Source organism: Penicillium cataractarum (assembly GCF_028827025.1).
Source record: "Penicillium cataractarum strain IBT 29864 chromosome Unknown utg000007l, whole genome shotgun sequence".
NCBI lineage: Eukaryota > Fungi > Ascomycota > Eurotiomycetes > Eurotiales > Aspergillaceae > Penicillium > Penicillium cataractarum.
The window spans coordinates 1,706,865-1,718,728 of record NW_026622743.1 but is presented as its reverse complement, the minus strand read 5'-3'; the positions used below and the strand labels follow the sequence as shown (position 1 = coordinate 1,718,728).

At 50.1% G+C, this 11,864-nt stretch overlaps 3 protein-coding genes across 3 annotated transcripts; 1 reads left to right on the top strand and 2 right to left on the bottom strand.

The window, feature by feature from the left end:
* Positions 1–5,335: 5,335 nt before the first annotated feature.
* Positions 5,336–6,328, bottom strand: N7496_008257 (Heat shock 70 kDa protein; the record flags this gene model as incomplete). Its single annotated transcript, XM_056701176.1, has 1 exon — positions 5,336–6,328. One exon carries the CDS (start codon positions 6,326–6,328, stop codon positions 5,336–5,338), a length of 993 nt encoding a protein of 330 aa, XP_056553239.1.
* A 130-nt stretch (positions 6,329–6,458) lies between these two features.
* N7496_008256 (Heat shock 70 kDa protein) lies at positions 6,459–7,722 on the bottom strand (the record flags this gene model as incomplete). The annotated part of the gene is made up of 4 exons (XM_056701175.1): positions 6,459–7,201; positions 7,344–7,409; positions 7,474–7,594; positions 7,696–7,722. The coding sequence occupies 4 exons, from the start codon at positions 7,720–7,722 to the stop codon at positions 6,459–6,461; spliced, it is 957 nt and encodes a 318-aa protein (XP_056553238.1).
* Positions 7,723–9,000: 1,278 nt separating this feature from the next.
* On the top strand, positions 9,001–11,573 carry N7496_008255 (uncharacterized protein; the record flags this gene model as incomplete). Its single annotated transcript, XM_056701174.1, has 5 exons — positions 9,001–9,020; positions 9,138–9,206; positions 9,264–9,743; positions 9,800–11,434; positions 11,489–11,573. The coding sequence occupies 5 exons, from the start codon at positions 9,001–9,003 to the stop codon at positions 11,571–11,573; spliced, it is 2,289 nt and encodes a 762-aa protein (XP_056553237.1).
* Positions 11,574–11,864: the final 291 nt, after the last annotated feature.

Below are 11,864 nucleotides of genomic sequence, written 5' to 3'. Positions count from 1 at the left end.
ACGTGCCAAAGACAGGGTAAGAGGAAGATGGAGGTGTACAGAAAAGAAAAAAAAAAGAAGTTTAAAAAAAAACAGGACTGGGAGTGGGCAATGAGACAAGAATCGACAGAGAAAAGCCCCATTTCCGATCTATGGGTCGACGGTTAGGAAAGGATTGACATCCAGACGTCCCCATCCAAAGCCATCCATTCAAATCATGATAATAATAGCAAAATAAAAATAAGAAATGACAAAATCCACTAGCGCGACCCTTGGGCTGCATCCCCGTTATCGTGAAATTTCCCGCTGGTAACGGCCGAGTAAGGAGATCGGCCCCCCGTAGGCGCCAGTAGGCCTAACAGGCTGAAAGCCCATTTCAGCTCCCAAATTAAGTTAGTTGACCAGTAAGATCCATTTTACAATGAGGGTACGAGCTCGTTGGGGGGAGGGGGGGCATGTACAAAGAGTTTAGGGGGAAAAGGAGAACGATGGAGAAGATTGGCGAGGTTTGCATAGTATTGGTGGGAGTTGAACAACGTATCGCGATCTTCATTATTATTAGACCCAGACTAATTGAGATGATTAGATCATAAGCCAGTCATGGTTAGTTCAGACTTTCCGGGGGAGATTGGAATTGGCCGTATCATCATACATTTCGACCCCCCTTGTAATTAGAAATGAAGCAAAACCAGTTTAGGAGGGTGCGGTCAAACGTTAAGCGGGAAAAGCAGAAGGTATGTACAAAGTACAGACTATACAAGTTATACGCAAGAGCTTGGAGTAGCAGTACTGTGACAAAGTACGGAGTCCCTATGGAAAAGAAAAGAAAAAAAAAACTCAGCCATAAGATCAGAAGGGAGGCAACGATTCCATGGATTGGCTCGGCGCTAGTGGCCCGATGTAATCAAATCACAACAATCACAATTCCTCATTTCCTGGAGATTGGAATTGCGCGAATCCCTGGCACTAGTCCCCTTTTATTCTTAGACTCAAAGTAAAACTGTCACATCAGTACTGTTCCAAAAGTCCCAAAGTCCCGCCCTCGATCTCCATAGACAAACTTTAGTTGCCTTCGAAACGAGTCTTCCAAGACGTCTAAAAGGTAAAACGAATGTGCGATCTCAATCAAAATCGAACGGATGAAAAAAAAATTATGACTGTGCGTAGCGAAAACCTAAGCCCATCCCGAAAACGCCTCCAGTCAGTTGACCACATCCTGTTTAATAATATCTTACCCACTATAGACTCCACTGGGCTTGTGGATGAGCGCATGTACGAACAAACACTACTGGGCCACAAAGGAAAACTCTGGAACGCCCTGCCCGAATGTACTGGCGACGGGAGCTTCAGAAGTCTCTTTTTTTTTCAAAAGGTACGGCGCATAAGGGGGAGCAGCGGCGCTTCCTGTTGGAACGAGTGGCCGAGGTGACCAGTCTCAAACACCCCTGTTTGGTCAATTATTTTCAATGTAATAATGATAGCTGGAGAATCATCAAAGCCCTTTCTATAATATTATGGAGTCAATTTTCCTTGTGATAATGCTTACTATAATATTAGCATCATCCATGGCTATACTTTACTACTCCTATACTAGAATGTACTTTCTATTCCATTTAAGCTAAAAAATCACAAGTACTCTGCCGAGCTTATCCCGCCCTTGAATTCTAGGTCCTCGCTCGGGAGTTACAGCCCGCAGCTATGACCATCTTTAACGAACAGGAAGAAAATTACCGGAGTGCGCCCGGAGAAAAGAGGAGTAGGTATGACGAACATTCGTTGATCCATCACTTTCTCTGAACGAGTTAGTCCCAAGTCGCTAGCTAGCTAGTGCGCTTGAAAGGTAAAAAACTGACCTTCTTAAGCGGGGAATATTACCTACTACACTGTAGTAAATTAATATGGCTAAATGCCAAATGGGGGGGGATCAGTCAGAGAGTGTCTCGAATCCAAATAGATTTTCCCTGCAAATTGTGGCAGCCGCTCTCAGTCACTAGTGCGCTTCCAGTCCCCAATCTTCTCACTACGAGTGGCTAGTGAATAATTCCGGTCTCATCTGCCCAATGGCAAGCCGCAGATCTACCGTCATGGCTGCCAAGCCCTAGTTGCAGTCATTGCGGGAGATCATTATGTAACACAGGGGAAGAAACCGACTGACTGGTGACCCTGGTTTTCCCTGGTCGAAGCTGCTGGAAACTGTGGGTTTCAATGGGGTTTCCAACAAAAATAGTATGGGTCGTTCCAATTTCCCATGCTCCTGCAGAAAAAAAAAGGAGCTCTCTTGCTCAGGGGTAAAAGGGTTGAGATAGGGCTGGCAATAAACAGTCTCGAAATCAATCTAGCGAACAATATCCAAGGCAAAATCTCATCTAAATTCTAAACTACTGGCTATAGACTCGTCTAGTACTTTGAGGGTTACACAGCTATGTACAAGGTACATTGGTGTGGCATCGCTTGGCCATACAATCTCGTCCCTACTTTTGGTACTCACAAATTATTGTTTATCCATTATTACTGTGCTGCTAACAGTACAAAGCAGCTATTATTATTGACGTTGATTTGTTTTCCATCTCCACGCTTCAACCCTTTTAGGAATGGAACCGGTAGACTACTGCGGTAAGAACCACAGATTCCAACCAAAGAAATCAAAAGACCACCCACACTGGCACACAGACAATGACCACATCCATGAAAATTGCCGAATAGACAATCAAGTTTAGACATCTACACGAAGCTAGGGGAATTGGTTTGCTTCCAAGTGCGCCAGGTGGCTCCTCTTGGTCGGCACCCTAGCTCCGATAGAGGCAATTTCTGACTGCAATACAATATGTACTCCGTACAGGATCCAGTATGTATTATTGGGGGGTCATGGAAGGGGGCCTTTTACTACGGAGAATACTTACAGTATGTATTCGGAGAAGTCCAAAAGACTCCGTTAGGAATAGATACCGGGGGAGAATGGTCAAAGTCAGTTATTGTTTTCTTTCCGCATGTGGTAGTCCATTAATCAGCTTTGTAGGTCAAATGACCTCCTTCGAGTCTCAACAATAAAATCCTATGGTCTAAGAACCCAAGTCTGGAGCAGACGCCAGGGCTGAGTTCGTGTTAGAGTAGTCAAAAAAACTCTTTTTTTGCTAAAAAGAAACACAGTTGGACAGAAAATCGAGCCTAAGTGGAGACAATGGGAAATAATCATACAGTACACAGACACTAGGGGTCGCGCTAAGGGCCGACGGTCTCACAAGAAGATAGAAAATTTTCAAACGCCTGCATCATCTACGCTGCGGTCATTCGTTGATCAGCTTTTGTTGTCCATGATAGGATTAAGTAGTTTGCTGTCTTTCTGCAAGTCTGTAAGATGGGAAGGTCAAAGAGAGGTCCTCTGTAACTAACTAAAGCTTCCCCCTCTGACTCTTCCTGCAAAAAATTCAACATGATCCATCGAACTATGCTCCCATGGAGTATAGACGGCCCCGCCCTTTTTACCCACCAAGGCACCAACCAACCCCCCTACCAGGATCTTTGGCCTCGTAATTCACAAACATCATCATTGGAAAAAATGACCCACTTTGGAAGCCCAACTGGTGTGTACAACGATGATTTGCCCGTCGCGCGCACTGCTGCAGGGAAGCCTGCACTCCTGCTTCGCTCTGCCACCGGGCGGCTTGAATCCAGATTGGCCCGGGGATCATGGTTGTATGTGGATGCTCTCGTGTCGCATCCCTGTTGAATGATAGATAGTAAAGGACGTTTTTGTTTCCTGCATAGTGCCTTGTCAACTAGCTTTTTTTTCTCTGTTTCTTATGAGTCCTGAATTCTTACGGGCGCAGAAGTTCTTTGAATCAGTGCAATGACATTATCATTCAATGTAGGGTGATAGTTAAACTTTGAAGTATAATGTCATAGTTACTGGTTTTTCTACACTAAAACAACCCCAAAAACAAGGTAAATGGTCCAAGTGGCAGCAACCAAATGGAGCACCGGCCTCTTCAGCGTCTAGTTTTTCTTATTGCCCCATGATCGGGAACTCTAGACCGACAGAAATACTACCAAATGTAGCTAACTAATACAATCCTCACAATATGAGATAGTACTAATAATAAAACAAATAATATATCGTCTCGCTTGGCATTGATTGGAAATCTCGCCTGGCCGCAGCCGCTCTCATGCAAGGAATCGAGACTATAGAGGCGATTGGTCCATCTGGGACTAGCTCGACTAGCTTGGCCATGCGCAAACACAACCTTGTTCCAGGCCTGCTTCTCTCGAATAGATTGGCTGTTGGGGGTATTGAAAAGGTCTCGACTGCTACATGCGTACCAGACTCTCTCATACGGCTCATACTGTACTCCGGAACGAGTTTCGAGCTAAACTCGACACAATATTAATGGATTCGAAGCTTTCAACGCTCAGCCCCGTGTGTCAGCGATCATAGCATGTTTTCGACCTATCGTGTCTCAGCTGGAACTCTATTTCCCCCATCGATATTGATTGACTAGATTTTGGGGCACAGCGGAAGGGCCAAGCACACATTGGGGGGCAGATTATTGTCTGTAAAGTGTAAATGTACTTTTGGTCTCGAGCTGCTCAGGCATGAGCAGCCTTCGTCCGTCCATGCTTCCTTGACTATACAATTGATTGTATGGGCAGACGAAAAAGAATGGGCTTGCAGGATGCATCCGGGTCAGAAGAGTACACAACTGCGCGACAGTCTCATTCGTCGACTATCGGGATATTAGATGAGCCCAGCAACATCGTGGCCACTCCAAGAGCCACACACACAGGGAGGTGCGGTAGAATGTAGTGTAAGAAGTAAAGTAAGATGTCAGATCCTAATTGCCCCGTGTCACTAGAGATGCAGGCAGGCTGGCCTAATCAACGGTCTTACAGCTGAGAAGAGAGAGGAGGTCAAAAAAGTAAAAAAAGGCGAGAGGAGAATGTCTGATTTCTATTGTCACATGCACCTGAAAAGCCAAAGCCCGCATCCTTTTTGGTGGCCCCCCTTGCCGTCAATGTCATTAGATACAATTGTAGACAATCCCGGCATACTCTTGGGTCAGACCTGGACGGTCGAATCCCAGAGGGTACATGGGCAACAGAAGAAGGAAAAGGAAAAAAAGGGGAAATAGATCATACACGTTGGTAGTCAAACACCGATACACCAGAACAAGAAGGGGGATAAAAAAGCCTTTGGAGATATGTATACAAATGATGCGAAAAAAAGGAGATGCAAAGACAATATCAGAGTGTCTTTTTAACACAAAAAGGGAAATGGAAAAAGGAAATAGAAAAATACACTAGCCACACGAGGTGACCGAGGAGGGAGCAGTAGCGTTAAACATGAGAGAAGCGAAGCAGTTTACTGCTTGTTCTCACCCTGCTGCTCACCACCCTGCTGCTGCTGCTCGTTCTGAGCCTTGTGCATCTTGTCGAACAGGGTCAGGGAAGCAGTCTGGAGCTCATCAACCTTGGCCTTGAGCTCCTCAGCGGTAGCGGTACCCTCGCCAGACTGGTTCTTGGCGACGTACTCGCGGAGAGTGGCAATCTTCTCACGGATGGTCTCGGCCTCAGCCTTGTCGAGACGGTCCTCGAAGTCCTTGAGGGCCTTCTCGGTATCGTTCAGGACGCTGTCGGCGCGGTTGGCAGCCTCGATGGCAGCCTTGCGCTCCTTGTCGGCCTCACCGTACTTCTCAGCCTCGTCAACCATGTTCTGGATCTCGGCATCAGAGAGACCGGAGCCGGAAGCAATGGTGATGGACTGGTCCTTGTTGGTGGACTTGTCCTTGGCGTGGACGTGGACAATGGAGTCGGCGTCAATGTCGAAGGTGACCTCGATCTGGGGGACACCACGGTGGGCAGGAGGAATGCCAACCAGCTGGAAGTTACCCAGCATCTTGTTGTCCTTGACGAGCTCACGCTCACCCTGGTAGACCTTGATCTCGACAGCGGTCTGCATGTCGGCAGCGGTGGAGAAGGTCTGGGACTTCTTGGTGGGGATGGTGGTGTTACGGTTGATCAGACGGGTGAAAACACCGCCGAGAGTCTCGATACCGAGGGACAGGGGAGTCACATCGAGCAGGAGAACGTCAGTGACCTCACCAGCCAGGACGGCACCCTGGACGGCGGCACCAATGGCAACAGCCTCATCGGGGTTAACCGACTTGGAGGGCTCACGGCCGAACATGGACTTGACGGACTCAGTAACCTTGGGCATACGGGTCATACCACCGACCAGGATGATATCCTGGATGTCGCTGGCCTTCAGGTTGGCATCCTTGAGAGCCTTGCGGACGGGCTCGGTGGTACGCTGGATCAGGGGGTCGACGAGGGCCTCGAGCTGAGCACGGGTCATCTTAGATTGGACGTGGAGGGCTCCGGAGGGGCCGGCGGTGATGAAGGGCCTTGTTTCAAACCCGAAATGTTAGCAAGGAACAGTTCTGTGCGAAAGGGGTATTTTGGGGGGAGAGTTGGAAAGGTAAAACTCACAGGGAAATCTCGGTCTGGAGGGAGGAAGACAGCTCAATCTTGGCCTTCTCGGCGGCCTCACGGATACGCTGGATGGCCATACGGTCGTTGGACAGATCAACACCGTTGTCCTTCTTGAACTGCTCGACAATGTTGCGGACCAGGGTAATATCGAAATCCTCACCACCCAGGTGGGTATCACCGTTGGTGGACTTGACCTCGAAGACGCCCTTCTGGATCTCCAGAACGGAGATATCGAAAGTACCACCGCCAAGATCGTAGACAGCGACAACGCGGTCAGCCTCCTTCTCAAGACCGTAGGCAAGAGCGGCAGCAGTGGGCTCGTTGACAACACGGAGAACGTTCAGACCGGCAATCTGGCCAGCATCCTTGGTGGCCTGACGCTGAGAGTCGTTGAAGTAAGCGGGGACGGTAACGACGGCGTTCTTAACGGGCTTGCTGAGGTAGGCCTCGGCGGTCTCCTTCATCTTGTTGAGGACGAAACCACCAATCTGGGAAGGAGAGTACTTCTGGCCACGGGCCTCAACCCAGGCGTCACCGTTGGTGTGCTGGACGATCTTGTAGGGGACCTCCTTGATGTCACGCTGGACCTCAGCATCGGTGAACTTGCGACCAATGAGACGCTTGGTAGCGAAAAGAGTGTTCTCGGGGTTGACAACGGCCTGACGCTTGGCGGCAATACCGACAAGACGCTCGCCGTCCTGGGCGAAACCGACAACGGAGGGGGTTGTGCGGGCACCTATTGGAAATCAAGTTAGCCATCTGAATTCATCCAGATACTCATGATCGTCCAGGTTGGCAGATCGGCCGAAGTCCCGATTTTTTTTGTTTGGGAGGTTCGGACCAGGTCGCCGGCGACGATGAAAAAATTTTTCACCTACCCTCAACGTTCTCAATGATCTTAGGAGTCTTGCCCTCCATGATGGCAACGGCGGAGTTGGTGGTACCTAGATGAATTTGCGTTAAAAATAATGTCACAATGATGCATTACGCGACTTGGAAGCTACTTACCCAGATCAATACCGATGACCTGGCCCTTCACCTTCTCGCCCTCACCAGCTTCCGTGGAGTTCCATCGGCGGATGGCGGGGAGTCTGGAGGCAGGGGTGCGAGCGAAAGCAGCGCGAGGAAGCTGAAGCGATTCTTGTCAGTTGATGCTGTTGCGACGCGCGTGACTGGGCCATGGCTCTTTCCCGACGGGAAGAGAAGAGAAAAAAAATAAGGGAGACTTACCGCGCGAGAAATGCGGGAAGACAGCATTGTGATAAATTAAGTAATACAGAAACAGAGAAAAGATGAAAACACTCCCACGAATCAATCGCTGAGTGGATAGAGGGATTAAAGGGGGGAGAGAGAGAGGATGGAGAATGAGAGGAGAAGAAGGACGGAAGGGAAGGACGGAAGGGTAGAAATTGCACGGAAAGCTTCGGCCCGTTCGTCGAAGTTGCTCGAATCACGGGACACAGCCAATCAGCGGCCGCGGATGGTTCTGGGGCTTCACCGCCCGGGTGGACTTGGTTGCCGGATGACGACGAAGTATAAACCACCGTGATGATGCGTAGATTGGTATACCTTTGGCATTGTATAGGGAGAGTCTCGAGCTAGCAAATCTTAAACTTGTTTATTTTCATCCAGTAGCTGCTCTACATTGACCTTAGGGTCTTCTAAACTCATGAATCCCATACACCTACCACCTCCGGACCATCTCCCGTAGCTCTCCCATTCTTTTCGGTTTGCCTCGGCCAACCGGCACATCTCCCCGAAGGCTCCAGAATGCCCTGGTATCCTTGCCCGGCTATTGTTAGCTTTAAGCCTCCCCAGTGTTCCCAGTGTGCCCAGTGTGCCCAGTGCAATGGCACAGATAATATCAATTTCCGCCCTAGGGGACAATCTGGGGTCCATGGTCCCCGGTACTGGGTGTCGTGTGACCTGAACTTTGTTCGGTCGTTGATAGTCATTGCAATGTAGACGGGAGTTCGTCGGGATGTTCATAGTTACCACATAAGAGGCTCTAAGACTGGGGTCGTTACGGTCGCGGAATTCTGCCCTACGATGCTGGAGAGAGTAGGGGGGAAATGAGATCTCCGTTAGAGGTCGTCGATGTCCAATTTTATCTTGCGTTAAAGGAGAACCCTGATATATATTGTGGGTGTTTCAGAGCTGATAGATAGTGTTTCTGGCTGTCCTCATTCCTTTGTAACCTAGAGTCGGCATTTCCACTCTTATAGTTTTAGGATTGCGTACTAATCATGTCTGGAGTACCACTCCTAACTAATAATTCTGCTGGAACCGTGTTCGTTTTCGGACCCTGAAACCCGCCGGCACCGCATTCGTTGGAAAAAGTTGCTTTTCCCCCGGCTTTTACCTCCAAAAGTCTTACGTCATCCGTTTGCAAGCGCATACACTCTTTACTACTGACTCTTCGTTGGGCTCTTCACATCTCAACTCTCTGGCCTGCTCAACCGCTACGGGGTCCTGGATACCCCCCGCTTGCTTTCGCTTGTACAGACAATGTCAGCGCTGGCCTAGCTTGTCAACATGACCTCGGATTCGACCGTGTAAGTCGTTATCTCTGCTCTCCCCACCTCCGTCTCCTCTTCCCCCGTTATGTTTCAAAGCTGCGTGCCATCGCTGGCTCATTTGACTCTCATGACTGATTTGAGTTCCTATCTTAGACATCGCCCGACCGAGTCTCTCATTCTCCCCACTAAACGACGATTCTTCCCTTTCCGCATTCCTAACTTGTTCGTATTTCCCCGCTTTCCATGTGCTTGCCACCTACTGACGCGATCGATTGATAGCCACACGCAACTACGCCACTACATCAGCACCGCCGATCCAGATCGCATCTATGTCGTAGTCGAAAGAGTCGTCTATGCGATCCATATCGCTGCACACAAGAGGGAGAGCATAGCTGTCATTCCCTTCGAGCCACGATGCTTGGCGGCTGGATATGGGTGGATCGCTGTGGGGGGCCCCGAGAATGGTGAATGCGCCTTTATCAGAACCGATGAGAGAGGGCTACAATTGCACGGCGAGCCGTCCTCCCACCATCCATCAGACGTGGACAGTGCGCTTCCACTCGACCTGGAGCCACCGTCGGGACTGCTGTCTCCAGACACTACGACCGGGGGGACGGCATCATCGCGCCGTTCACCTCGGCGGATGATGCCGGAGTTTGAGCTGCACAAATTCGGAGGCAGTATTGTCAACTCGGTGACGATTCATCATTTCCCGGGAGATCGTGAGGGTATCTCAGATGAAGATGTCATGGTCCTCAGGTAGTTATCCTCGGTCTCGGTACCTAACCTGTACCTGAAACTAATCATTTCGATAGCAACAACGATCGAACCGTCACCGTCTACTCGTTGACCCGTGCAAAGGTATTGAAGGTCCTCCATCATCCGACTTGCATGAACTATGCCATCATTTCGCCCGACCATACAATCCTCGCTGCTGTCGGCGACGAGAACCGTGCTTATTTCTACGATGTAACTCGTGACTGGGAATCGGTGGTGACCGTCGAATCAGGTGGAAAGGTTGGGGGTTGGGAGTGGGAGCTGTTGCGCTGCATTGAAATGGATATCGGATCGCGGTCGGACGATGCCTGCTGCTTTACCATTGCGTTTTCTCCATCCAGTCATCTATGTGCGATCGGATCTCAGTCTGGAATCATTACTGTACTAGACATGGACTGCGTTCGTGAGCTGGACAACGAGGAACCTGTGATCAGCCAATTTACAGCTTCCAGATCCTGTACCGAGGGTGGTGCAGTACGATGCATGACTTTCTCTCCCGAGCCCTGGGATCTTTTGGTCTGGTTGGAAGGTCATGGCAGAGCCGGAGTTGCAGATGTTCGCCAGTCATTCCTGCGGAGGCAAATCCTGTACTTGAATGCCGATGACCCCCAGTTGCAAGAGGTTCGTACCGTGCCTCTGGCAACCAGCTTTGATGATGGCCTTTCAGATGACGAGTTGGAGATCACATCGCGACTGGGATTGGACGCCGAAGATCTCGCATATATTCGAGAAGGGGAAGGAATAGGGCGTCTTCCGTCGCGCGAGAGCTTGCTTCATGACCTGACAGCTCGCGAGCGATTGATCATGCAATTCCTCAACACTGCTCGCTGGAACGCAAGAGAGGAAATGGGTCTGACCGAGCGGCCAGAACCGCCGGCAAGAGCAAGCCATCCACACCATGCAGCTCATAGCCGCCATCACAGTAACACGGAGGAGCTCGGTTATGGATACAGATACATGTCTCCAACAACCCTCTCCGAGTCCCCTGAGACCACCCTTGACAGTCATACAGGCCGACCCAGTGCTACTCACCTTTCGCCCCGCAGTGGGCGCCGGAGTTCGGTGGTGCTGTCACAAAGTAGTCGGCCGCCTGAATCGGATTCTTCGAACCATGACCGCCAGCCCAATGCCACTTCCAGCTGGACATCGAGCTCACGCTCGGAGCTTTCTTCAGAGTTGATAAACCGGTTCAACACTGACCCCGAATACATTCTACAAGTGCAAGAAATGGAAGCCCGTATGGCTCCTCCGCAGCCCCCAGAGCCAATCACTCCAGCCAGCCTTGATCCCCGACGTTCGAGACCCGCACGCTCGAGCTCTATTCCTCGACGTGTAGACCGACCGCAGTCCGGACAGCCCGGCTCAGAAAGAAGACACGACCCTTCGCGACTCTCCAACTATGAGATTAGAGCCAATGTTGCGGCAGAGCGATTGCGACGCCAACGTCAAATTGCCAATGAGGTGCACAATCGCTCGATTGCCGAACGAGGACACAGAGGGCAGCAAGAGCAGCGAGCTCGTCAGCAAATGCTTGGCTTTGAACAGACCCATTCCCCTCGATGGATTCGCAATATTATCAATGACCTTCCTGATCGGAGCTTCATTCATGGCCCTGGAGCCGAAGAGCCAGACGCCACAGCTGGAGTCGGCTGGGGCGCCGATGGAAGAACATTGTACGTGCAAAGCCCACTCATGCTGCAAACCTCTTGAGCTAACCTTTTCTCTAGATACATTGCAACCCTGGAAGGAATCTTTGAGTTCCAACTAAACGTCCACGACCGCAAAACCTTCCCCATCTTTTCATACCGCTAAACCTAGCCTAGCGCTCAATACACCCTACGCATTGAAAGCTCCAGGAAGAAATTGCCAAACCTCCCTCCCAAAGACTATCCCAGAAAGTCACTTCTCCAGCTCAGACAGCCCGTTCCCGATTTCCTTGCGTCCATTTTAACCCTCTGTTTCTATTTCGGCGTTTTCCTTCTCTTCTTGTTGCATATCCCTCTGGCGCTTGGGGGCGTACATTGGTACATCGATCGGCCGACGTGTTTCATACTTCCCTGCACAGATTCTTCTTCACAGGCTGATTCCGGTACAAAAGTTCGG